This window comes from Dicentrarchus labrax, unplaced genomic scaffold (assembly GCF_905237075.1).
Source record: "Dicentrarchus labrax unplaced genomic scaffold, dlabrax2021, whole genome shotgun sequence".
Taxonomy (NCBI): domain Eukaryota; kingdom Metazoa; phylum Chordata; class Actinopteri; family Moronidae; genus Dicentrarchus; species Dicentrarchus labrax.
In genome coordinates, this window is record NW_026136723.1 from 21,429,739 (window position 1) to 21,457,090 (window position 27,352).

Here is a 27,352-nt window from a genome sequence, read left to right on the forward strand (position 1 = left end):
TGGAGAAGTTGTTAATTATTATCATCCTTCGGGGCATCCAAATCCACTGGAATGAGTTTTGTTTTCAAAGATTTAAATGGATTGAATATTGTTTTGAAATTGTTGTTATGATGTTACCAACAATTTATCGGTTATGTAATGTGTATCTTTTTCATTTTTTTTTTTTATGAAGGCATCATGAATAGGGGTCAGGTTAAATCTAAATTAATAAAAATGATTTGTTATGGCCAATGAAGGACCACAAATATGGTAATATGCTCCCCTCACTACTATTTCCCAGTGAGCAATATGGGAACACAAATACAAGAAGTTCCCATTAGACAGAAATACAAATAATGACGTCTCTAGTTTGGTTGCTATGTGTTCTCCACATAGCTTCATCTCGCACACTGCAGACTCATCTGTGGTAAATGAATAAGCCCTTTCAGTATATAAACATTACCACTGTGAAATCCAATGCCTGAAAGATGATATAAGCTGACATCAAATTCATTAACTAATCATGTTTCCCTCGATTATAGATTTAGTAAAGGAAAAATAAAAGACGACACGTACAAGATGGAATAATGTCAAAATTGCTGAAGCTTAGGGAAATTGCCCCCAGAAATCTATCTCCGTAAGCCTCAACAATAACTTAAAAGTCAGAATCACCAGAGACTATGCATGTACATTTTATTTCAAAGTGATTGCATGGAGTCTCTATGGATACTGCAATGAGACATGTAGACCAAACCCTTTTAAACACTACATCATCGGAGACAATCCCACAGGACCAATCACTATAAAGAACAAGATTTGGAGACATGAAAATGTATCCAAAAGCCACATTTTAATTGCCTGATTTTGTAACAAATGCTCAGTGGTCCAACCTGGAAAGCATAGCCTCATGCATTTCAGACTGATTTACTGGACATCACAGACAATGTGAGCTTCCTATTATGCTGTTGTATATACAATTGAATATTGCTTTGGAAAATGGTCAATGAGAGCTGGTAGCAAGCTTTTGATTTTGTTTACGCAATCCCACAGAGAACAGCAATACTTAGAGTGAAAACTGTTTTTTGCACAGTGGAACATCTTTATTTCCTTCAGTCTATCGTTGTCCAATTTTCCGCAGTATGGTTGGTATCCGGTGTGTTTTATGTTGTTTGCTTGAAGTCTTGTCTGTTTACCTGTTCTTGTCATGCAGCTTGCTGATCTCATTGGTCTGGACCATTAAGTCTTTCTCCAACTTGTTAGTGGATAGGGAATTTTCCAGCAGCTGGATCTCGAGCCTGGATGTCTGATTCAGAACCTGCCATGATAAAAAAAATACATAGACATACAGAATTAAAAAAATAATAAAGATAATATTATGCCTCTTTACTAGTAAGCTGATATCATGCACATGTACACTAAACCCTGAAGAGACCAAAAACACAAGGCTGTATTTAATACACTGCACATTTGAGGCACATATAAACAATCAGCATTGTTTTTATTTTGTCAAGTGTTCACCCAACACATGGCAATACTTAGGAGATATACATCTGTGCTATGATTATTATTTTTTTTACTCTGCAAACAGTTATCTTTTTTAGTGTTTTGGCAAAAATTGCCCACCACTAACATCACAACTTTCCATCACCTCCTCCTCAAACTTCTACATATAAACACTCAAATGAAGCTGAGCCAAAGAACTCAAAGAAGGGACAGGCATTTAATAGCATCAGTATTGTCTTTGGCCAGATCTCTGTAACCTTTGTGTGTTAGTGGATATATGCATGAGAAAGACGTAGAGAGAGAATTGACTGGGACACATCTAAGTTTTTTATGTGTATTTTAGGTGTTACCTGTGTCTCAACGTCAGTTAGCTTGCGTGTCTGTTCAGCCGTCTGAGAAAGAAGATTGGTGCCCATTTCCAACATGGCTGCTGTGTGGTTGTGGACAGCGCTCTGTTGCAGTTGAGCCATCTCCGTCTTCATGCTCTCTTTGATGTAGTTCTCAATCTGCACCAAAAACAAGGTGGCAGAAACAGATTAGATTCACAAGGAAAAAGGGATTTACAAATGTACAGAATCGCCAGATAGTGTAGTTGTCACTGAGTGATATTACTGTGTTTCCCAGTCGGCATATTGCATGTTTAATCAAAAACATACAGAAAACAGCACATTCTACGGTATACTTGTACATTTGCTCTTTTCATGTATGAATGTAGAAGTCTTTTGAAAAACAATATATCATGAATCATTTGAAACACAGTTGCTCAGTTTGCCTTTAGATTGATGTCAAGACATTGAAACTTAAATGCCATATTAGGATGTGATGCACATAAGCTGCTGATATAACTGGTCCCACTGGCCTGGTAAATCTGGAACTAAATTAACTGATGTTCAGCTCTTTGCCTGTGATCACAGTACAGAAAAATGGTAAAAAGAAAACATTTTTTACAGCTGACATCAGGCAGCTTTCAACTCTAAGAAATAAATGATGTATGTAGATGTGAAGACATGCAACTTATTTTTTCCATCATTTGAGGGGCGCTCAAGTGAAAAATTGGTTTAGCCAAAACAGGCACAGCCAGATGTAGGTGGTTAGCTTGGGAATAGGCAGAGATGAACAGATATTCACTGAAGCTTGACTGGAAAAAACTCTTTCATCCTCATCTCCAAATGCAAACAAATAACAAGAGGGAGATAGAAATGCATGTGGGATAAGATTTTTCTTATGGATTAACTATATGGACCCTCTGTGCACTGTGCTTTGATTCTTTATTTTATGTTCTTTCTTCCCAATTAAAGGTTACTTTAGTTTTTCCTCCTTTCCTTTACTGACTCAGACAGGTAGGTTTAGCTAACCCTACTAAGTCTTACTTATTTTCTTGTACTTTGTTTCCTTGTGTCTTATTTGTACAGTCTTTTGGATCATTGTATATTAGATTAACTCATTAAATCTGACTTAATTGGATTTTAAGTGTCCAGTTGTTCATTCAGTTACTCTCAGTCTGAACACACACTGAGATGATTCAATAATCGGCCAGTGGGGAAATTCTCATTCACTTGATCTTTAAAAGATGTTGTGAGTTTTGGTTTGGCTCACCAATGGTCTGTAACAGCCATTTTTCAGGGACATATCAGCCAAGACAAATCAGTGTCCTTAGCAACAGTTCCCACCCTGTACTGTAGCTGTAGGCCGAATTAAACTGCTCATATACTGAGAAACTAGTCTGTGGGGGGAAATCCTTTGCTGTGAGTTATAAGATACCTCTACAGAAAGCAGCTGGTGACAGCATATATCTCAATTCATCTTTCCATCCCTCAGTAGGTAATGCTGCCATTAGCATGTTCTGATTCCCGGTGATTTACCCTCACTGACAGTCCAGTCAAACAGACATTAACACATTTTATTGACTCACATACGGAAGGCTGCAAGCCTGAGCAGATACTACAAATCAGACAAAGTAATTCCCACTAGCCATAAGACTAGCTTGCCATTTATGCTTGCAATACTTCGGGGTGAATTTTTAAAGTCAGTAAAGGGTTGGTAAGATCTCCAGTTTTTCAGGGCTTTCCGTTATGGTCTTGACCTGACAACTGTTTGTTGGAGTGCGTCCAATTTAATATTGATCTAATGATTAGATCAGTGATTTAATAGATTGACAAAATGCCACAGCAGAAGAAGGGGCATATATAGGTTTTGGACCCATGTGGGCGACCATAAGGTTTCTAAAATTAACAGAAAGATTTATCTATATGTATCTGTTGGCACAATAAAGTCTTGTTAATATTTATACTGCAGATTTTTCTAGTTGCAGAAAAAGAATATCAATTTTCCTGCTTTTATAAAGAATAAATGAATTGCAACACTTCAATCAATCCCAGGCTGATAGATAATGAAACAGTCTTGCTCTTCAACAGAAACCACCAGTTTCTCAGCCATTTGCACAGGTCTGCCAAGTCGAATTAGCTTTTCAATGTAATATCCTTTCTTGGCAATGATATTAAAGTGAAATGTAACATTTTTTTGGGATGGATTTCAGGCATAATACAGCTTCCCCCAACTGTGAACTACATAAGGCTGATATAAGTGTCACTTTCCACATAGCCTCCAATGGTCTGGCCTGAGGAATTGGAAAGAAAATAGTGAGTTTGGAATCCACAAAGCTCAAGTAATGATGGATTACTCTGCCTGATAATGAACCATAGAATATGACTGTGTTTGGAAATAGTTTTCAGTGAATCTAGAAATGTAAAATCTCTGAACTGTGGATGGTGTAGATTGTTTTTTACATCCTTTTAGACTGAAAATTCAATCTAAATCTCACTGCTTTGTACATCTTACAACACAAGCTTTTCACTGCTGTTTACTCATCCGCTGAGATTACTGTGCCCACCTTTAGAGGACGGCGATAGGCTTTGCACAGTGTAAGTCACCTTGAAAGAAAAGGCATTGAAGGGGCAGATAGATAGCTGACGGAAACTTAAGCCCAGTGATCCCTTCATGGTTTGTCTCTTAGGGAATGTAGCTGATTCATGGCAGATCTAGTGGGGGTCATAAATGGAAAGTACCAAGGAGGAACAAGATTACACAAACACAGCCAATCATGTAAAATCACTACTCGGGAAGCCGTAAAATAGATCTACGTGGGTGTTAGGTTATTTGAATGGTTTCTAACCTCGACTCCAGTTAAACGCTGTGCTTTTCCAGTCAGCGACATCCAATTTTAACTATTGTCAGCAAATACTCTTTTTCATTGCCAGAAATGAAATGCAAATTTGAGTCGTTTGGGAATGAGATTGGAATGGTGAAATAAATATGAGTGCATAATAAGAATGCAAAGGTTGTGGTACTTTATTTTCTGCTAAGACATGAGGTTCTTATGCCAGTGACTGATTTCTTCTATTTTAAGTTGACCTGAAATTGGAACCAATTTATTTCAACACATTTGCTTTGTATTTTCACCAAGAGATAGAGTCAAAATGCCAATGAGATGACAGGACCAAGTGGTAATTTTGTGTTTCTCAAATAAGAATTAGATCAGAACCAGGATTCAGACCAGTATACTTGGCTTAAAAGCTTTATGGTTTGGTAAACATCTACGTGGAGCTTTCCAAATGTAAGGGTAAACTATAAAAAAAAAAAACTGGGGGTCACCTTTAACTGTACAGTAAGTATATCTAAGTATGTAGTTAACACAAAACAAGGTTTCAGACTTAAAGTGATCACATAATCTTTAAACTGCATCTATGTAACTATTGCTAAACAGCAGTCACTGTGGCCACAAGTGAAAAATTATGATGGGAAGCTACAAGCCTACAACAGTGGCACAAGTGAAGAAGAGTCATAAAGTCATTTACCTAGATTTAGGTTTACTAACATTAGCCACTATAGGCCACTGCTCATACCAGACTAAATAAGGCTACAGTTGAGTGTATTGAAGAGAGGAATAGTGTGTTTTATTACTTCTAAATTTAGCTTTTCATTTGGTTGCGAAAGAACAAGTTTTTTCTTCTTTCGAAGGTTTGTCTCACCTAAAAACTTCTAGCTGGAAACCTTTGTCAATTTCCATCTCAGTGTGAACATTTCACACTTCAAAAAGAGAAAGGAATTTATATAAAACTCACCTTTCATCAAAATAAAAATAAATTTGCTTTTTAGAGACATTCCAGAGGGTGCATTAATACCAGGCTCTGTTTTTAGACACTGCTAAATTTAGCCTCTGGTTTCACAAAATCACTGTTTGCTAAGTGAGAGTCACATAAACACAAGTTTATGTTTCCCTAAGTGCTACTTTACACCGAGGCATAAAGGTTTTAAGGTGGTGTGTTTTGCAAGTCTGACTTCATGTGAACTGCCTAATGATGCTACCATTAGTACCTTAACTGCACCCTCGCAATGCAGTGTACTGCATGTACAGACTGGTCCGTTTAAACTGTTTATGAGGTACAATTGGCTGTTAATCACTAAACAAGCTGCTTTAGGCTGTCTAGAACATAAATGACAAGCTGTACAACACAAAGCAGGATGCAGATTTTAAGTGCGACTGTGACTGTTCATCATGCAGAGGGACAAATGTTTAGGTTACTGAATGAACCACGCTGCGTGTGCTTATTTTCATGGAAAGCATCACAGGCAAAAAGCCACAGAATCCATCAGCAGAGATCCCCAACAAACATACTTCTGTACATTATCATGGCAAAGCTGCTAAATTGCCATCGCTTTAGAGCCAAGAACAGGATAATCCCTCAAGATGATACTCCCTGCTATCACTGTAACAGATTACTGCAAATGTTTACCACTTTTCTGACATTTCCCATTTAGCCTTTCCAAGGGGGGGTCTTGATCTTTTTCTAAACAGCAGCAGTGGTGGTGCTGAGAGACACTGTGAGAGTCAGAAAATGGTGGGCCTGGACTGTATAAAACACTTACTGCTAGAGCTCTGTCACATCTCTGCTTATCTCTAGCTGGGGGTGATGGTGATACTGGGGCGGTCAGGCTTCTGGGATGCATCCCTTACGCTCAGGATCCATTTCAGACCACTTTAATGGACTAGATCATGGGGGTTGTTGCCCACCGCCACCTACCCCAAAAATCAGCACCTTCTGGTGTATAACAAGCCACCTTGGAACCAGCACCAGCAAATACGCTTACGCCTTCTTATCTGAAACTGACAATGAAGGGTGAATTTGAAACCCCTCTTTTAAATCTGGGCCATATTTCACTCTAGTGGGGCTTTAGGAGGTGCTACCCTGACTCACTGCCCTGTCACTCTCCAGCATTGTGTAATACAGATATGGGCAAACTCTGTACGTATTTTAGAAAGCTGTCTTACTCAGTCATTGGCTTGTTTGTTTTTAAATCCACCTTGAAACAGTTTTAAGTCTCTGTGTCTTAAACTCTGTCAAGATTAGGTGAGTAACAACTCAGGCTGAACTCACAGTTGACCTCTTTGACCTTCGCCCCGGTGGCCAACATCCAGGCGTATAGTCAATTACTGCCACATTTTTTTCCTCTCATAGAATGTCAATAGAGGGAGAGAGTAGTCAATAGGCAGATGTAAATATTAAAAAAACAGACATCCCTTGCCTAAGTGGTGGTTCCCAACCTGGGGATCTGGACCCCAACTAGGGCTTACCAAAGCCTTCTTGATTTTAAGGGCTGTAAGAAAACTTAAAAAATAATTTTGTTAATTCCTTAAGAAAACTAAATTAAGAAATTATTTTTAAAGTTTAAATTATTATCTAAGATCTAAACTTTGAAGACCTGAATACAAAACACAAACAGTCTCGTCCTACATTAAAAAAGTCAATGTCAGTGTCAGAGAGAAGAAAACAAATTTCTTTTCCAAAAGAAGCCTATTAACAGTGTACTTTTGTTTAAAAAAACAATAATACAGACAGAGAATTGTATTAAAAGTTCCAAAAAATACATCTCTGGCGAAATAATCTGTTCAAAATTGATCAAAATTGCTGATTTTACAGAAACCTCCTGCAGTTATTACATTTGGGTCGACTGTTTGGGTTCATTGTACAATTTATCAGTTGTTCTGTAATGTTATTGTTAAGCATTGAATATAATATGAAATATCCAGAATAAGGAGCTGGAAACATCAAAGACAGTGTTTTCAACTAACTCACGGGGCTAACATTAGTTTAATTAGTGAGGTAGCTACAGCCGATAAAAATTTGTTTTCTTTTCATGAACTGACAAGCCATCCTCCATCTACCTCTTTTCTGAAATAAAAAAATAAACAAAATTCAACTAATAAATTTCCCATTGTCATCATAGACAGCATATGTAAAGCTGAAAAGCATTTACCACAGTAAGGCATGCTTAACTTAGTGAATGGTCAAATATCACAGAAACAGGGGTCTGCAGTGAGGTGGGTGGTCCAAGCCCTGCCTCATCTCTGCTACTATGTCCGAACACTGTTGATCCCAAGTCTTCCCTCAGCCAGCAAGACTGCCATCTGAAAAACAAACCACTTACTGCCAGCGCCCACCACACTAAGACTCTTTTTTACTCTTCCATTGGATTTTTCTTTCTTCTTTTCTTCCCCTTTGTCTTTCTGTCAAAATCCTATTATGTTGATGTCAACTGCGTTTCGGTTGTGCATTTCCAAAGACATAATGAGCCCTGTGTACACAACCTGAAAACAAACCAAACGTTCTTCTGTATAAATCACTGAGTAAATCATATGAAGGTGCCCAAAAAACCCTTGGCAGGTTCAGAGGCACACCATTTTCTACCCTTCAAAGGGTTTCTGTCACAATGGTTTGTCAACAGGGCAGACAGAAAGTGAGAATATTGAGCCAATAGTCGTGTTTTCAAGTTTGGTTGATTTGTTCGTTGTTTCTATGGAAAAACAAATCAGAACTTCTAACCTGAGGGTAAATGTTTGAAGCCAAATTGATTTTCCATATTGATTTAGTCAAATATGTGCGTCCTGTACAGCCATGTTAATCATTATTCCGTGTGAAGGATTTAAATAAACCACAAATTGCAGTGGAAAAAGTGATGTTAAATTTTGATGTGTTGAATTTTTCTAATGACTAATGAGCTTCGTAAACGGCTAATTTACTTCAAGTACAATGATAGAAAACCACAATGAAATAACAAGGCATGGTTTCAAGAAAGTCTGAGTAAAATGTGAAGAATGCGGTACTAAATCATGATTTTGAAACACAAATTGACAGAAATGTGGCTCTGGTTAAGTCAAATTTGAGATTTAAAATGAGGATGAGGTCAAATATCCAGAAATATAAAAGCCCTGAGAAATGAAAGAGACTGGATGTACTGTTTCTGTTTTTAGTTTCCTTTGGGAAAATAAATTACATATTTCAAAACATGAATAGGGCAAATTTGCTTTTACTGTTATTGTCATTTCTCTCAAACATACATTTCAATCACTAGCATAAATAACTGAATGTAGCTCCTAACTTCAGAACCTCGAACTTTTTAAACCTAGAACTCTGACAACTCTTCAGTGATTAACTATGAGCCTCAGAGCAAGATGAATCAGAAAAGGTCTTGTTTTATTCCTTTTATCTAATAGCAAGATAAAAGCCAGTTCATCTCAAAAGTCAATTGAGGTATACAAATCAAGTTTTGACATTATGTTATGAAAATGATTATCTTCCTCTTAGCATCAAAAATGAGAGATGGACACAATGTTTTGCTCTTTCTTAGTTCTTTAGCAGTCTGGAGCGAGTGTGAGCACATCCAACAGAAATGTTTGCTTTTCTTGTATTGATATTGGTACGGTGGCTGCTTGTTTTTATGATCAAAATTCATCCCGAAAATGAATTTTCAGAGTTGGTCTAGACAGAAATAATTTTGATTATTTTCTGACCAGACTCCAGTGGCAACAGATAATCAAGTCATTGATTCCATGTATGTGGAGAATTCTTTTAAATCTCTGTAGAAAAACACATGTACAAAGGCTGAGTCCTTGCTGGTGGTAATGGTTTAAATATGTATATATATATATATATATATATATATATATATATATATCATGGTTTGAAAAAAGAATGCTATGAAGAAGGAAAATATATAGTAGATGTACAGGGATTATTGTTGAGAACGCCAAAAATAATCCCTGTAAAGCAAATTTCCAACCTCCCTGAGCCCAATTGTCCCCAATAAAGTCAAGGTCAGAATCAATGCTGTTCGCAGGAAACTTATCTTTAATTTTCAGCTGTCAACACATATTCTGTGACTTAGCCAAACTACAAAATGAAACTTTTGGCTGTTATCTGCTAAATGTGTCACAACTCCAGTGCCTGTAGCAACTCCCAAAGATGTATTTTAGGGAGTGAAATGCCACTCTGTATTATTTTGATATTTAACATGTAGACAGGATTATTTCTTTGTGCTGTTCACAAAGACCAACAGAGTGATTCTGTATGTCAATAAACCATCTTGCGTTAGGAACCTGTGCATGTTTTCCACCCCTGTATGCTGTAGCTGCATAGAAGTTCAATTATCTTAATTTATGAGCCAGGAGAATTAGCATTAGAATTAGCCTCCATAAAAGTCATTATTGTAACAAAAAACAAAATTGTCTAACATTAATATGTCTAGTATCAGTTCTTGGTTATTATTATTATTATTATTATTATTATTATTATTATTAGTTTGTAGCACTCAATGGATGTGGCTTTTACCACACTGCTTATTGCCCCCCTTGGATGGAGCACTAACCACCTAGAAAAGTACTAAGGGACCCATTTGACTCCGTCTAAGACAAACTCAAGCACTGTACAAAGTTCTATATTTCTCTTGTGTTTGTCTTATAAGCAAATCACAACATTATCTGGTTTCTTTCCATGTTAAATGAAAACAAATACAGTAAAGTACAACGTAAGCATAAATGTATATGTTCAAAAATTAGCTCTCTAATGTCAAAATGAGTCCAAAAATTACTCCAATTAATTACGCGTATCTTTCCGTATGGGAGAGGAAGTACTTGCATTCACCCAAGACGTGGGAATGCGTAACGAAAACCAAACAACCAAACAACCAAACAAACTTGGACCTGCTCATTCATCCAGAGGCCTTAAACCAGCAGAGGGGCACTGTAGTTACTGTGACGCAAGTTCGACATGAGAATCTTCCCTCAGGGACACATCCTGGTAGGAATGTCTCTAGGACTGTGTCTGGCCATGTCAGTCTGCCCCTCTTACTCAAACACACAGGGATACCACAAACCCACCATCCCACGGAGAAGGCGTTTAAATTCAAATATTTGAGATAGCATTCCAGTTGTACCCTCTAAACATCCCAGCAGGGGATCCCTCTGCCAAAAAGCTGTAGGAATAGATGCAGAAGGACATGTGTTGCTTTAAGTTCAGCCATGACAGAAACATTAGTACGCACACTGTTGTATGTTAAAACCTCCTAGTTGGGCAAAACTTCAAGGAAAATATGGTTTCAGTGTTCCGGTTTGTGTGCCAGCACTACTATCTATCAAGCTGGGTGTCAGTTCTAATCAAAATGAATGGGCATTTAATGGCAGGGGTTGTTTCCTTCAACGTCACATTCGTGTTTATCTTTCATCCTAACATCCCATTAAGTGAGAACTGCAGAGTTTATAAACCATCGCTGTAGTCGTCCAGGGTTACAATCACCACACAGCATTACAGTTTTTCTCACTTTCTCTTTCTGCCGCTCTTTATATCTCTCTATCTCCCCGTGCTTTGCTCTCCCCTGTTCGGTCTTGCAATCTCGGCTTTGCTTCGCTTCTATCACCAAAGACTGACGCTATCTCATCGGGTCCAGATAATGTTACTTACGAGTCATTTTGTACTCCCCCATTGTTGCCGTTGCTAGTGGCTAACACGCACCGGCCCATAGATCATAGCAGAGGCAGCATGAGGCGCTTTTAAGTATGGCGATACATTAATGCAGTATGAAGTGTGTATGAGTGTTTGCATGTGGGCCTAAGTTTCCCCTGAGTGATGCTGAACCGACTCTCAATCTAAACAAAAGAGATGAGCAGGAAGACGAGGTGCAGTAGCCCGACAAACATCCCCACATGGAACCGCTTCAGTCTGACCTGCGGTTCACCACAGCTGTTGGAGAGGATGAAAATACATTATTAATGTCATACTCACTATTGTATCACTGCTGCAACATTAGCAACATTTGCTGCTGCCTGACCTTCAGCTGATAATGTATGAAAATGCTGATAATGTGCATGTTTCTGTGTCTGTATTGTCTCTTTGAGGACAGAGGACAATTTAAAGGAGCATGGATGACACACTGTGCCATGTTCTCTGGCCTTTCATGTGCCCAGGTTTGTTTATTTTTGCATTTCTAGGATGAAATGCACAAGATGTGTGTATAAACACAGTCAAAAGAGGGGGATGGATCAAATGATCAAAACCAGTGCAACTGTACTGGGATCATTATGTTCAGACAACAGAGCAAAACATCCTTGTGCGTCACACAGGAATTCCCACAGACCTCCAAAACATCAACCGCTCTTAAAAACTTATAATCCATATCTCTGCCAAACACAAACAGTCTCTCATCCTGGAATTCTGTGCACCTCAGGACGTAGAATATGATGAAAATACTGCAAGTAGTATGGGATTATTATAAATATGCACTCATTATCTTGTGCTTTAGTAGACATTCATTTTTTGTTAGCAAAAGTAATTTTCCTTAACTTTCCAATCTCAACATAGGGACAGTTTAGTTTAGCACTTGATCATATCACATACTCTTTATCAGTAGATGGAGTTTTCTCAATTGACATGAAATTGTAGATGATCAGATATTCATTGTTCTTGTTAATTTGAGGACTTCACAGCATGCTGGCTAAAAAGTTCCAGGTACTAAATGAACCTTGGGGAGAGATTTTTTTGGTCATCTGCTGATTCCAAGGTCAAAAATGAACTTTGAAACTTGAACATGAACGAGAAGTCCTCCAAAAAATGGAAATGGGAACATCTACACTTCAATGACAACATGGCAAACTACATCTGCAGGTTAAGCTCCAGAAGAGCCGCTAAATTGACCTTCAGTTGAGATTGTTTAGTCAACTATTCAACAGTTCTTCGCATTCCAACGACCTCAGATGTTTACTGTTATACATAAGGGAAATTACGTTTGCAAGAAAATAGGAGCAGGTACACTTGCTGTTGAATGAGGACAGGAAGTCATAACTTTTATTGATATATCTTGTGCTATTCCAGACGTCATGCATCACTAAGATGTATATCTAAATGAATAACAGGAGTGTTGTTTGGAAGTCCCTGAGAAAATGTGACAGCTTATTTTCTGTCCAGAGAAGGAACTTCTCATTTGATCCTTTTCAGGCCATCGGTTGTGCCGAAGGTCATTTCATCCAAACATAGACTCATGTGTACATCAAACAATGTCATGCGCTAACACATACGAGGATATAAAAGGACATTAGTGTGACATAGATTTGTCTGTACACACACAACACACACACACCACACACACACACACACACACACACACACACACACAGAAATACACACTCACAGGCCTCTGGAGGATTAGCCTCTCCATCTCTGGACCACTGGAAACATGTCCTTTTAAATAAACATGAAGAACCGTTTGTAAGCATTTGTATTTTGGTTGTAAACCCAGACTAAAAAGCACATCCATCTGTTCGATCAATGACAGATTTATGAGCGAGTTCCTGTTAGGTCGCAGTACAGCAGCACATTTTAGTACTAGTCATTTGGCTAGTGAGACATACTTGTATTTTGGGGAAGAAATAACTGTAAGAATACAATACTTAGAAAATTGCTCTAACATAGATTTTTTTTTCCATCCTGGAGACTTCACTATTAAAATCAGCTGCAAACAACATGAAGATCAGATCACAAAAACATCCAAATTGAGCAGCCATCGTTCAAACCTACAGTGGTGAGTATGTACTCAACTTGAGTATTGCTTTCTGTATCTTTGTACCTGTGTTGACCCTACTATTTCATGTCAAAATGACTGCTATGTTTAGCTGGTTCTCTCATTTAAACTATGAGGTGTGCCCCCAATAGCATTGGCACCAATACTGATCTTAAAGCTGCTTTTTTTTAGATTAACCAGGTGTGTGTGAAAGGAGGAGGAAATTGTTTCTGGATGTATCTCTGTGCATTCTTGTCTTAATATAGCATCTTTTCATTGCTGCCACCTGGAGTCGCCAAATTCCGACATTATAAAATCCTTCAAATAGACCCTAATCACAAACATATTCATTTTCCTTTTTTAAATAGATTTTATCACACTCATCTCATGAAACTCATATCCTCTGCAATCTAGGGCTTTTTTGGCCCTGGTGGGGGTACAATCTGATAATGATACTGTGTCTGTCATTGCATGGACCATTTGTCCTGTAATGTTTTTTAAATAAAAAAATATCTACAAATAAGGCTTTACATTTTGCACTAAAATCTGCCTAGAAATGACACTGGTGTATAAAACTCAATCTCACATCATAATGTGTTAATGTTATCTGACTCATGGAAGAATGATCCCAATCCAGTTTCCACACATTGATTTCAAATTAAAGAGGTAAATACATCACCGGTGTCAGGAAATACACTGAGTTTATGTGTTGAAATAAGTGTGAGGCAAGAAAAATAAATTGTCTGAATCTTCATCAAAGCATGCTACACAAATGGTTTGCAGCAGGTGTATTCCATCAGCTAATAACCTGCCCTGACATCACTGACCGGGGTGCCCCCAAAGGTGCAACAAGCTGAAAAGACAAAGGAAAAGAAATGTGGTGAAAAGTGAATGATTTTATAAGGACTTTAGACTTGTTTTTAAGGGTGTTATTTTCACACCGCAGGGTATACGTCTGTAGTCTCTGTGCCAACTTTAGCCCTGGTATTGTGTGGAATGTGAGAAGCCTGGCTGCAGTCCCAGACAAGCCAAACACGGCTCTGGACAGGGTTAGGAGTGTGTTTTCAAAACACGTATGCAGATTTGAGTGTGTATGTGCATGTGCATCTACATCTTTTTTGTCTTTGCACGTGTGTTTATGTGCACGTATGAGCAGGCTGAATAAGTTGTCACACCAATCACAGTGCCAAACTGATAAACCGAGACCTGACACACTCAATAGTCCAAACCGCCTACTGAAAACAGAGTCAGGCTATAATCAGCCTGCCATTCTGTATAGTCCCAGACTGTCTATCATCAAGATGTGTGTCTTAAATTGTTAAGTTAATACATCACAGAGTATTCACCGACACCAAAGGACAAAAACAGATTAAATAAATAAGTGAGGTAATTCCTGGATGTGACACGGAGACTTAAGAAGAAGTGGCTCCTATCCCACCACCACAAGAACAAAACAAAAACAATGGAGCCAACCATTAGTCATTTGAAGATCTATTCAGCACACACTGTGAGGGAGTGAAACTGTTATTCTTTCACCCACTATCCCTATCTCCTTCTTTCTCTTTTTTCACCTTTCCTTGCTTCCAGTCATCAGTTTTCCACAACTCTGACTGATTCTACAGCCCTTTTCTTTTTACGCTTTAGCATCTCTTTCAGCCATCTGATTGTGATTCTTTTTTGTTTCTTCAATTTGAAACCATAGCAACACTCAATCCACAGGGCTGAACTCCAAAAAAGGTGAAACGGCTCTGTCCTCTGGAACCTCTGGAAGGCTCCCCAGCGTTGACAGACAAAGACATCCTCTCAAAAAGCAACATCTGTCGGGGAGAGTCAAAGAGACGCTGCAGGGAGAGACGGCCTCAGAGGCAGCATGTGGGGACACTTCAGGAATTTTTCTCCCCACTTCACAGACTTTACAGAATTAACTTTGGGATTAATAATTGTGAGATACAAGGGGATCAAACATCTAAACTTGAACACATAAAATGAGGCATGTAGCAAGAGAGCAGTTTACAGTTTATTCAGATTTTTCATTCTCCTGCTCTCTGCCAGAACCAGCAATTCAAGACATGTATGTTTTCTCAGTGTTATCTTTTCCTGGAAGTAAAGCAGTTGTAAAAAATTGACTGACACATTATTGTAAAATCACACTGTGTAGACGTCCTGCGGTATCCATTGCGAATGTCTCAAATTCTCCAACGCAGTTTTGTTTTTCAATGCCGTTTCAGTTCCCTTGACCTTCATCAAACCTTGATTTACAGCGCACAACCTAAATGAACCTGAAGTCTAGATGAAAATAAATAGCAGCTGATACGGGTGAGTAATATTATCATCTGCTCTGTTTATCAAGAGTCATTATAAAACAAAAATACAACAAAGATAACAGCCGGTTCTGCGACTGAAATAAGTTCAAACACAGTTGTGATTTGCTGCAGGCTGTGATAACACCACATTACTTCCCCGCTAACTGTGCACTCAGATTGACTATAATGTCTAATGTTTTGCTCTATCTAAGCTATTACTATCTTATATTTGGCTCATAATCACTCAACCTTAGCAGTGGCAGAGATATGGCCATGAACCTTGTGCTTTTGGCAGGTTTTCTGGCTATAACTTATACTCTCAGTACTAATGAGAGTGTAAGTTATTCTGCCTGCCCAAAATAATATTATTTATAAAAAAGCTTTTGCTCTTGTTTCAGCCATTTTACTCACATTCATAAAACAACTGCCATAATCAATTTTTTTTTATGTTAACAGTGGATCAAATGACCATAAGTGTGTGAAAGGGGTGGATGGTAATGACTAATCCACACATAATTATCAGGTAACTCTGCAGTTGCCCGCAGCTAGCTGAGCGTTTTAGTGTCTTTCAGCTGATTGTTGTGGTTTTACAGCATCCAACTTTAATATTTTGGTTCGGCCTCACTGCTGTCATCAATGATAATCATAGCAGGCAGCTGTTTTTAGCAGAAATGCTGTAATAAACCCAGAGTCCAGCGGCAAAGTTTTGTGAACATATATCATTTAGCATCTAAAGAGTCAGATAGTAACCAGACCAGAGCTGAGAATATTGGACTCACTCTCATTTTAGTAGCCTGAGACAAGACTCCAAATTCATGCTTATGTTGCTCTGTCTGTTATAATGTAATGATGTGTCAATAGTACATTTGTAGCTTGTTTCACTACCTCCATGTGGCATAAAAAATCAATTAATGCAGGTTTAAACGGATCACTTCCATACCTAAGTAACACGCTGCAGAGCACTCACATTCACAAAACCTCTGGCAAGCAAATGAAGAAAAATTTGTGCCATTACAGGGAGTGAATATACTCGAGGGCACATGGAAACACAAACTTATCTGAGGAAGCTCTCAATATATTTCACAGAAGCATCAGTGGGTGCCAAGCTACAAGCTAGCCACAATGTTTTCAGAAGGGTTATCATAAATTGTTCATGCATTTAGCCAAATGTATAACCTTGTAATTAAAACAAAATAAATCCCTTATAAAGTGCACACCAGAGAGTGATTCACTGGAATGATTGATGGAAAAGGAGCCACATGCTTTCACTATTGTTGTAGTAGTAAGGTCAACTAGACAGATTCAAGACATATAGTTAAATTACCAAGAAATTTCTTTCTTCATTTATTGAGCTTTGAAAACACATAGGTGTACAACACATGTCTGCCCAATATCAAAACTTTGAGCATGTTTGAGGTCACCGGCTGCACTGAAATATGATTTCTGGAAAAAAGGGGGTCTCAAAACAAAGTGGCTTGCCATATTGAGCATGACAAAACTACTAAATGCCCCTTTTCCTGAAAATCAAGAACATTAAAAATGTTGGGCTCCTCTTTCACGTCCATGTGGAAATACTATGGCATGGCTGTAATGTTTTCCCCTATTCCCATGACAGTCTAAGCAAAAAGCTCTGTTTCCTTTTCACTTTCAGTCTTAGTGCAAGTGCGACCAGGACAACTTTTCTGGAAGCTGTTATTGTAGCGTCCTTCAGCAATTTCCATGGTTTCCTTTTTATAAGTTTTGGGGTCAGGAAGGAAGAGCTTTTTATTCCTCTGAGCATTTCCTAGCCTTTCTGCATCATCCGACTGTTGTTTTTGGCCCACGTTATCAGTGAAAATAAACTTTCATAGAGGCAGTCACCCCTAAAATAGATAGGTTTCTCCTTGCATCCCTAGACATGCTGTGTGGCCCTCTGATAGCATTAAGTAGAGAAACATATTCACCCTTTCTCGTATGAACTCCCAGTATGGAAAGGAAACAAGCTGCTGCCCACATGTCGGTATATCCTTTTAAACCACTGTTTATGCAGCACACTCATGTTCGTCGAGAGGCAAAATGATGGGAATTTCACAGGGATAAGACACTGGCGATAGTTCCCCCCCTTTCTTTGTTCAACAGCTTAGTTTGGCACAGACCGTCCTTCTCAAGAAACACGGCTCTCAACCACTTTCTACTGTCTCGACCAGGAGGGAAATGAGAAGATCTATTACTTTCACTCCCAAGAGCAGAAACAAAATTTGGCTTGCTAAACTTAAATCTGCGCCAGATTTTCATTGTCCTTGAAATACTGGAGAAGTATGAAGGATATTCTCACAATATGGGCTGTAAGATACGTGTTTCATCTACATTTTACTGACTGCAACATTTTCTTTATGATAAGTAACCCGTCCATTCTCATGTTTCCAACAAGAGACTGATCCTCATTGCCTTTCAGCTCACCAAAAGCTCAGCAGCTAGGCTAACCAACAGTAAAACCAATGAGATATTACACTAATCTGTTCACCGATCAGTACACTTTCTACCTGTGAGTAGAGCTTTCTTTCAAAACTCAATAGTTTTCAGGTACTGACCCAAGTGCTGATTAAGAAGTATCAACTTCTTAATTGTTCAGGTTTGTACTTCTCTTTTTTATTTTTTCTTAAAAGATGAGACAAATTGCCAATTTTCTTCTGACTCCAGTATAGCTGCCTGAATTTAGTAAAAAAATTATATTTATCTGATGAAAAAAAGGGGTTGGATTTATATTCTGAAGCTGTTGAAAAGGGAACTGGTACTGGTACTGAAATTCAGGCATTGAATCAGCAATAGTATTGAAAACATTTAATATTAATATTTTCCATTAAATATAAAGCTGGAGCCAAGAGACAGCTTATTTTAGCATACTGTATCATAAAGACTTGAGAGAGGGGGAAATAGCTAGCTTATATGGTAACAAATTTTATGTATCTTATTTATTTTATACATGACAGATACAAGAGTGGCATCAATCTTTTGATTTATTGCTAATTACCGCATTTACCAAAATGTCCAACTATTCCTTGAAAGCACATTCAAATCTGACTGGTTACATCGGTGACCTTGTTGGTCTTTCAGTGCAAGACTGCCCCCATTGGTCCTTGAGATGCAACTGTTCTGGTTGTTCTAAAGTCCAAAAAGACCAAAGGTGAGCATAATAGCTATATTCCAAGTACATTTCTTGTCACACTGTGTGAGATGGGTCTTATAGAGCTGTGGTTGAAATCTGTGTCGGACCCAAGCTGCAAAATCTGTGGATGGCAAATTAAGCCAACACAGAAGTAACAAAAATTGCAGTTCCTCGAATGGCCACTTGAGGCTGGCTAAAGAAGTGAGTCAGTCCCCGTATGGCTCTAAATTTCCAACTGTACAGCAGAAATAAACATGTTTACAGCCTGGTACAAAAAACAGTTTCCGTCACTAAAGCTAAACACCCCATTCATGACAACTGTACGAAAGGTATATTTCGGCTGTTTACGCCTTAAAATTATGCATAACTAAGGGCACAACCACTTCTAGTAACAGATGGGTCAGCTCCACCCATGCTGCACGTCTTTGTCCATTTTTGAATTAGCCAGGAGCCAGCAGACTCTCGCAACTGTCAGAGTTGACCACTCTAAACATTGTGAATTTATGGCTTTTGGTCTTAAATTTCCAACACCGTCAGAATTGGAATGCAGCCCATCTTGTCCCGCTCTCTCGCTGTACATTGATCTGATGATTCGCAACTTTTGTCTGGTCGACATTGCAGAGTTCACTGATTATTTTCCTACCGCTTGTTTTCCTGTTTTCAGCCATAGTTTTTGCAAAGTACCACGTAAGGTCAGTTAAGAAAAGTGCTAGACAAATAAAGGTTAATTGTTCAAATTGTTTTATGCGTGAAGTAGCTTGCTGCCCCTTCTCTCTGAGATCAGAGACAAGCTTGTTCAAGGCTCCTCGCCTTGCAGCCAAGCCAGGGAAGTAATCCTTGGACAAACACAAGCCACCTTTGACTGGTCAGGAATGTTATCAGGGTCCATATACTCTACCCTGGGTTGAGGAAGGAAAGATCTCAGACTTGAAATGCTTCCCCAACAGCTGTTTGCTGCATCACTCTCCCCGTCTACCCCCCACACCGGACTGAGCACCCAGGCAAAGGGTTGCTATCTAGACTGGTCTCCTCCGTCAGTCTCTTTCATCAGGGCTGACTGGAGCAACATCAGGGCGAGCTTTCTCTTAGACAAGCAGTAAAAATGCTGGTGTGATTAAGATAGATAGACTGGTCAGGATACTTAATCTTCCGTCCAATGAAAAATGTTAACTGCATCCTGATGTTCCCCCCCATGCAGTGTAATTAGGCTGAATTACCACTGTGGGTTTAAGTGTCTCTGAAATGCCTACTCCAATCGTTTTCTTGTGCTGATCTTATACTTACTTTCGGTAGTCTCTAATATTTGTTCAATGACATGAATCCAGGAAATTTGATTACATTTTTTTTCATAACACATTTTGAAAAATAATCCAACAACGATTACGTAATATAATCTTGTTGATACTGGATTTAAAATATTTTTTTCCTACTTAAAATGAAAAATGTCTTCAGCCCTGTAAAACTCTAAATGTCAGGAAAGAAGCATGATATCAGTGGTGATGGCAGACATTTTCACATGATCCCTTTTTAACATCTGAGGAGAAAGTTACTCCAGAGATCTCATTAGTCAAACCGTCAGTCTACCAACGCTGCCGTTCTGTTTTCATAGTATCACTTGTACTATCACAGACGGATGAGGTCCACTGAGCAAAGATAAAGCCGGTGTTATTTCACCCTTGGCCTTTCTTGACACATGGATCGCTTTTGGGAGCCATACAGAAACACACACAGGTTTTCAGACTTGTGACTCAAAAAGTGAACAGGCGTAGAAACTCATGAATAAAAGGTGCATGGTTTATGTTTCATTGATTAGATTAACGCATGGTGTTCAGCCTTCTAAAGTGAAAAAAAAGTTTCCTGCCATATAAAGGTAAATTTACACCCACAGCTATGTACATTTTGCAGTACACCATGTCTTAAACCTTGACATACACCGTATACAGTAAATTCCTCCTCTAAACTGAGCTAGTACAGTCCAATGATAAGCTGATATTTCACAGATTCTAACCTGTAAGCTCAAAATCCCTCTCCCTCAATATTTCATTTGGATTTGGACATATTTGTAGTCTGTGCTTTTGTAATGGATTCTTAATTTGCAGTAGGGTGGAGTATAGTTATACACTATACCTCCCTAATTACAAACTCAATCAACATCTCGCTGTAACATATTGTGACCAACGCCTGATTAACTGATGAGGAATGACTATTTCCTCCAACCTGAGGAGTGAAAAGTTTACTTTCTGAGTGTAAATGAAAAGCAGGCACACAGCAGAGTAGCCCAGACGGACACGCTGACTGCTAATGAATTGACTCGGGGTATATTGATGAAGTTCAGGTTGATTAATTTCCCAGTTCCACCACAATCCATCAAACCCAGAAGGTGTTATCTGCGCACGCATTTGCTTCGTGCAACGCCAAGTTGTTTTGTAGATAAAAAATAAACCATTAGCTTTAAGCAATTAACCACAGATTGGACCTGATAATCTTGTTTGAGAACGACAATATTGTGGAAAGTCAAGGAGCAGGAGATGCCGAATTTGGAAGTTTGTTTATTTGATTCATGTATTAATTTCGGAGAGATAGTCTCGCTCTATTTGGAGACACAAAGTCTCAAAGCTTAGAAAAGCAGAAGGCCTGCCAAGCCATATCAGCGATGGCCTCACAATTTGCAACTCATTAACATTACAGTAGAACCATATTTGAACATAGTAAACACCTCTGTGGCTCTAGAAAAAAATTGCAAGAGTAATTAAAGAGGATTTATTTCGTATCATATCAGTTTAATAAAATGTATGATTGTGTTGGTTGTATTATATAGAAAATTTCAAACAGGTTATAGATTTTTCTTTTCTTTTATGTGAGTCAGGATTTTGAAGTCATACTCACACATCCTTGACTTGAATAAATAAAGGGAGCATTCTCTTTCCCTGTCTTTTCCTTCTCTGAGGGTCTCTGGGGGCTCCCTCTGACTTCCTGCCATTAAAGAGACAGCCCACTGGAGAACAGAGGGTGACTGACATATAACTACCTCTGCTCTATGACCGACGCTCTGTGCAACTCAACTGGACATCTGTGGAATTTGCTCAAAGGTTAGTTTACTCAGGAAAAAATAAAGACAAAGTAGGAAAAAATAGACGTGTTTACTGGACAGATACAGAGCGGCAGACAGAACCTCAACGGTCCAGGATGTCTACGGAGGCTGTAAAAATCCAACAGCTGTGTGATATCCAGAACAAAAAGTTCAATTCAGACAATGTACACAGTTACATAACAGCATAGCAGAGTTGATATAAACTGTGTAACTAATTCTGCTTTTTAGATTATTATATACACATTTTGTTGTCTAATAGAAGTTTTGTTTTTCAAAGAAATACTGCCATCAAATTTACCACATTGTGTATTCAAGGTTATCCATCCATCCATTTATACATTAATTGTTGAGCTTATAGAGGAGATAATTCTGTAATCCTTCCAGTCATCCTTCTTTTCGCATGTTTTTCATGTTATCACTTACATTTGTGCATCTCTGTGACATAAAAACTGGTCACACAGCATCACACAGAAAAACATTCTCAACCCCTAAACCACATAAACTCTCCTACTGACAAACACTTTGACAAACAATGTGTCGACCATGAGAAAACAGCAAACACAGCCTGGTTTCAGTCTGAGAGCCTCATCCAGAAACCAAAACAAGTTATCTTGTGAACCCACAAACAGACACTGCGGAGACCACACACACCCAACGGAAACACAAAATATCTCAACAAATATACTACAGTGCGACCACTTCAAAAGACACGGCTCCAGTCTCATGCAGGGTTTTTATACATGCGATTCGATACACAGCCTTCTCAGCAAGGATCTAATTAAAACTGCATTCCTATTTCAATATACCTTTAAAAAAAACACGATCAAACAGACAATACTTCTTGAAAATGATTCTAATAGTAAGGGTCCACTCTGTAGGTCAACTGCCCACCTCCCTCCTTACCTTCTGTAGCCACTGGGTATAATTCTCCATAATGTGCTCGAGCTGCTGGATCTTCTGGCTGGGAAATTCTGGCTCAGGTGGTGGAGAGTCTCTCTGGAGGGAGTTGGCGTTTTGTTGGGGGCTACCGGTTTTCGCCTCCCGGCATGAGCCTCCTCTGACTCCGTCTCCCTCAGGTAGGATGAACGTATAGGTGCACTGGCCATGTTGGATCTTATGAAAGCGTCTGTTACTGTAATTATTGCTACTGCTTCCTCCACTACTGCTGCTACTGCCACTGCTACTGCTGCTACTGCCACCTGTGCTGCTGGTGCTGCTGCTATCCGTTCCTCTCCTCTGCTCCCCTCCTCCGGAGCTCACAATCACCAGAAGTGCTGCCAGAGAGAGCAAGTGGTGGCCAAAGTTGTACCACAGCATCATATCAGCCTGGGTAGGAGTTGCAGGTGGATTAAGTTATTGTATATTTAGCTGCTCCTTCTTCCTTCTGTTTGGCTAGATGTTCCCTTTAAATCTGGATCAGACAACGGTGAAGAACACCGTTAGCCTGGAACATGCGCCATCCATCCTTACATTGGACCTCCAGCAATGAAAGCTACTGCTACTCTAGACATTTACACATGTTATGTTTCCAAAGCTCCTTTAAGTTTTTGTCCTGGCAGGAAAAGTTGCACACATCTCTTGCAGAGTGACAGCTTGGTTGTAAATCTTGATGATCCTCCAGTAAATCGCTAGACTGTGCACTTGCATTTAGCAATCTGTGCATTTAAAATAGGTGCCGGGTGAGCTGGGATGGTGTCGTCAGACCTCCCCTGGTCTCTCTGCCTTCCCTTCCTCCTCTGCTCTCTGACTTAACGACTGGGGAGAGTGAGTGAGAGAGAGAGAGACGCTTACTCTGAAGAACAGTTCCAAGCTTCCAGCACACTCTGCGCCTGCCCCTTGCAGAGCCTTCAGAGGAATGTGTGCACAGACAAGTATGTTAGTGTGTGTGTGTGTGTGTGTGTGTGTGTGTGTGTGAGAGAGAGAGAGAGAGAGCCTGGCAGAAAAGGGACCCCAGCACAGAGGATGTGCTTAGACTATGAGGATCGGTTTACAGGCTCTCTGACTACAGGCTCATGTGGTTGACCAGCCTTTTGCCTGTGTGTTGACACAAAAAACTTTATCTGCTCCGAAGATATTACTCGACTTGCTTCTACACTGTATAATGACAGGTACTATATGACAAGTAGGCACAAGGGAGGTGGTGTTTTTATAGTCTAATTCTCAACTTATTTTGTCTCTCCCCTGACAATAGAAAACCATTACCATGGCAAGTGAGATCTTTATAGAGGCAATCTTTTTGGTTTCATCCTCTTTTCGGTTGAGGTGGAGGTCTTATATCTTCCAAGCACCTTAAGGTTTTAATGCTTAATGTCTTCACCATACCATTCCCAATATTGGATGGAATTTATGGGTGCTGTTTCTGTAATAGCCATTTAATGTATTCACATTAGTTACCTCATTATGTAGTGGTTTGAATTGTCTGCCATTCCTGCACTGGATTCAAATGGTATTTGATTCACAGGAAATTATGCATGCAATTGAACGGCTCATGCACACATTGCACATAAATTGGGTGAATTTATCATTTTGAGTAGGTACACGTATAGCTACTGCAATTTATATACACAGGATATACACAATTTGCTCATCTTCTTCTGATGCATCTCTGGCAGAGAAGCTCCCAGTGATCGATAAATGATCGATTTCGAATTAAGCTGTGGGACTAGTAATAATATAGTATATTAAGTATTATTTAGACTTCTTAGAATCACCACAAGTAAACCATAGGGTTCACCAAATCAACCAGAACTGAAATCTTAAAAGGCTGCTCCACCGATCCAGCATTGCACTCCATTACATTGTTGGACTTCCAATGGACAGCTAGAAAAGAGATAGTATTAAAAAGGATGCAGCCAGAGATATTGTCTTTTTTAAAATGCAACTCCTTCACCAAGAGTCAGAATCCTGTTGTGTTATGCTAGTAACGGCTAATGTAGCCTCGAGTTGCTAGCCTCAAACAGAGATGAGGAGCGGGCTACAGTGGTCTGGTTGCATCATGTCTTACACCACCAGATTTGTGTCATTTTCAAACTTGCAGTCTTCAGCCCCGACTAACACCGACTCAAGTGACATCACTTGAGGCAATTTATCAGATCACAGAGCTCCCTCTGGAGCCACAAAAGGTGCAAATAATTTTGCACATACACAGAAGTATTCAGTATTCAGTATTAGGATGAATGACATTAATAATAAGAAGAAGAATAGTTCATCGCTGTAGCTCAGAAAAAGCAGACCCAATTTGATTGTGAAACTTTGCAAAAAGTGCAAAAAGCGCTGCCAGTAAGATTTATTTTGTGTCTTTCATCCATCCACTATATTTCCATTACATGCACAGTCTTTTATCTTCATACATTTTATATACAGTTTGTCTCTATCACACACACTGCTGTTATGTTTTCCAGAAAACAAAAGTGAAATCCAAGAATGAGCAAGGGAAGAAAGAATGTGTCTTCATCATTAGGCCAGAAGAAGAAGCAGAGCGAGTGAACACAGCGCTGAAAGACTCCAGGTCAAAGGTCAAATCCTTGTCATGGACAGTCCATTTTTAAAATCTCTGAATTGGGGAGACACAGCTGTCTGGATTCTGGCTGGACTTCAACATTCCTCTTGAGTCCAAAACATCCAAATCTGTGTGACAGTGCATGTGCTTGAGTGTGCATGCCCTTGCTGTTATTTGTGTATGGATGTACGTGCAAGGGCAGCATTGTGCACACGTGTTTACTGTCTCCATCTGCCCACTCATGCTTACATGCATGTGCGTGTGTTTGATAGAGTATGTGTATTCAGTGATAGCAGGGGTCTACAAAAAGTTGGGCCCTCTGTGTGGGAGCCGAGGGGCGGTGTGAACGAATGCATGAAGGAGACCCAAGATAACAAACCCCTTGAATAACCCAGACTGGCCAAGACACAAAGCATGTGCAAATATCTGTTGGAGTGCTTGTCTTTGGTTGACGTACTTTGCCGGTGTCCTAAAATCTGGGCGCCAGTTACTGTGTCCAAGGGAAACTAAGTGGGAGATAATCGGTACGGGCAACCTTGAGTGTGCAAAATTAAACCTACACATCACTCCTATGAACAGCTACAGAAAGAACCCATTGATGTGGAAAAGAAATCAGGAGGGAAGGTGTCACATCTAGTCCTCTGTGAACGATGAATTGACCCATTTGCTAAAACTCGTCCCCTGAACAGTATATTCTATCATAGTTAGCAGTCCTAATTAGATACAGTAGGCTTGTAATGATGCTTAAAATTAGTCCACTAGAAACATTAAAAAGTTTTCAACCAACTCAAGGTTAGGTCATAAACGTTAGATAGCTAGCTACAACTGATCATCGGATAGTTGTCATTTTAGCTGGCAAATATACTTCTGTGACATATAGGCACAATTAAAAGTCACCGCTTTAAAATGAGTAAAATGTTTTTGTCTACCTCTGTGTCAAATCAGAGACTGAAAAATAACAATGTATTCAAGTAGAGAGTCAGCCACCACATCATCAGTATAAACTATTTTCTGTTAACGAACAACAGAAAGCTTGACAGGCAACAGTAACGCAGTTGTGTACATGCTTTTCATTTAAATTTGTTTAGAAACTCCATTTTGCAACATGAAAAATCAACATTTTCATATTTTGCTGTATTACATCCAGCTTTGGATTGTCTTAAGAAGCAGCCGAACTTGTGAGAAAACTCATTCTGTTTATATTTATGAGTCGGTAACTGAATAGTGTGTCAGATCTGAAATCTGAGTGTTTTGAAAGCTACAAGAGTGCAATCATTTTCTAACCTTGAGGTCCCATGCTGTCTGTCCTATACTTCCTGTCCCACACATATATCCAATGTACACCCAGTTTGGTAAAATGCAATAACCATTTTGCTGGTGACAGTCAAGCACAGTGCGGGTCACGTCAGTTGTGAGAGGCCTAGAGGCAGCTGGCCTTCATGGGAATCTGGCTTATGTTTTACTTAAGGTTTGGGAGGACATTTTGTATAATTCAACATCAATCTGAATGACGCTGCCTTCCGCATGTAATCTGAAATTGACTATATGATGTGGGAACATGCAATATCAGAGTTTTTTTGCTTCCTTCCAGTCTCTCCTGGTGTGACTTGTGATTTTTTCCAACTTTGTTACGGCAGCTGCCGTAAAGTCAAGACAAGGTAACAAAAACATTTTTTTTCATTTTTTTTTGCAATTCCCTATATTCAGGCAATTATACACTAATAAAAACATACCTACCTAATAATATTATATTCCTTTTCTGCTAATAGATACTCCTAAATGAATATGTGACACTTACTATTAATAAATGTGGCTCTTTAATCTTCTATCCCTGGCCAGGACACAAAGAAACACACTGTGTTAAAATATGCAGTTGTCACTGGATGTAAAAGGCAAAAGCGTTCCGTGAGACTCCAAAGACACACCGCAGCAACTCATTCAGACGT

At 39.1% G+C, this 27,352-nt stretch overlaps 1 protein-coding gene across 1 annotated transcript in view; it reads right to left on the minus strand.

Moving 5' to 3' along the window:
• angpt1 (angiopoietin 1) overlaps positions 1 to 23,747 on the minus strand; it is a 52,906-nt gene extending 29,159 nt beyond the window's left edge. Inside the window, exons 1-3 of the mRNA XM_051390585.1 lie at positions 22,811 to 23,747; positions 1,833 to 1,988; positions 1,173 to 1,294 (exon numbers count right to left, since the gene is read on the minus strand). Of these exons, the coding sequence (XP_051246545.1) occupies positions 1,173 to 1,294; positions 1,833 to 1,988; positions 22,811 to 23,227 (695 nt within the window). The 5' untranslated portion in view covers positions 23,228 to 23,747. The remainder of the gene's footprint in view (positions 1 to 1,172; positions 1,295 to 1,832; positions 1,989 to 22,810) is intronic.
• Positions 23,748 to 27,352: the final 3,605 nt, after the last annotated feature.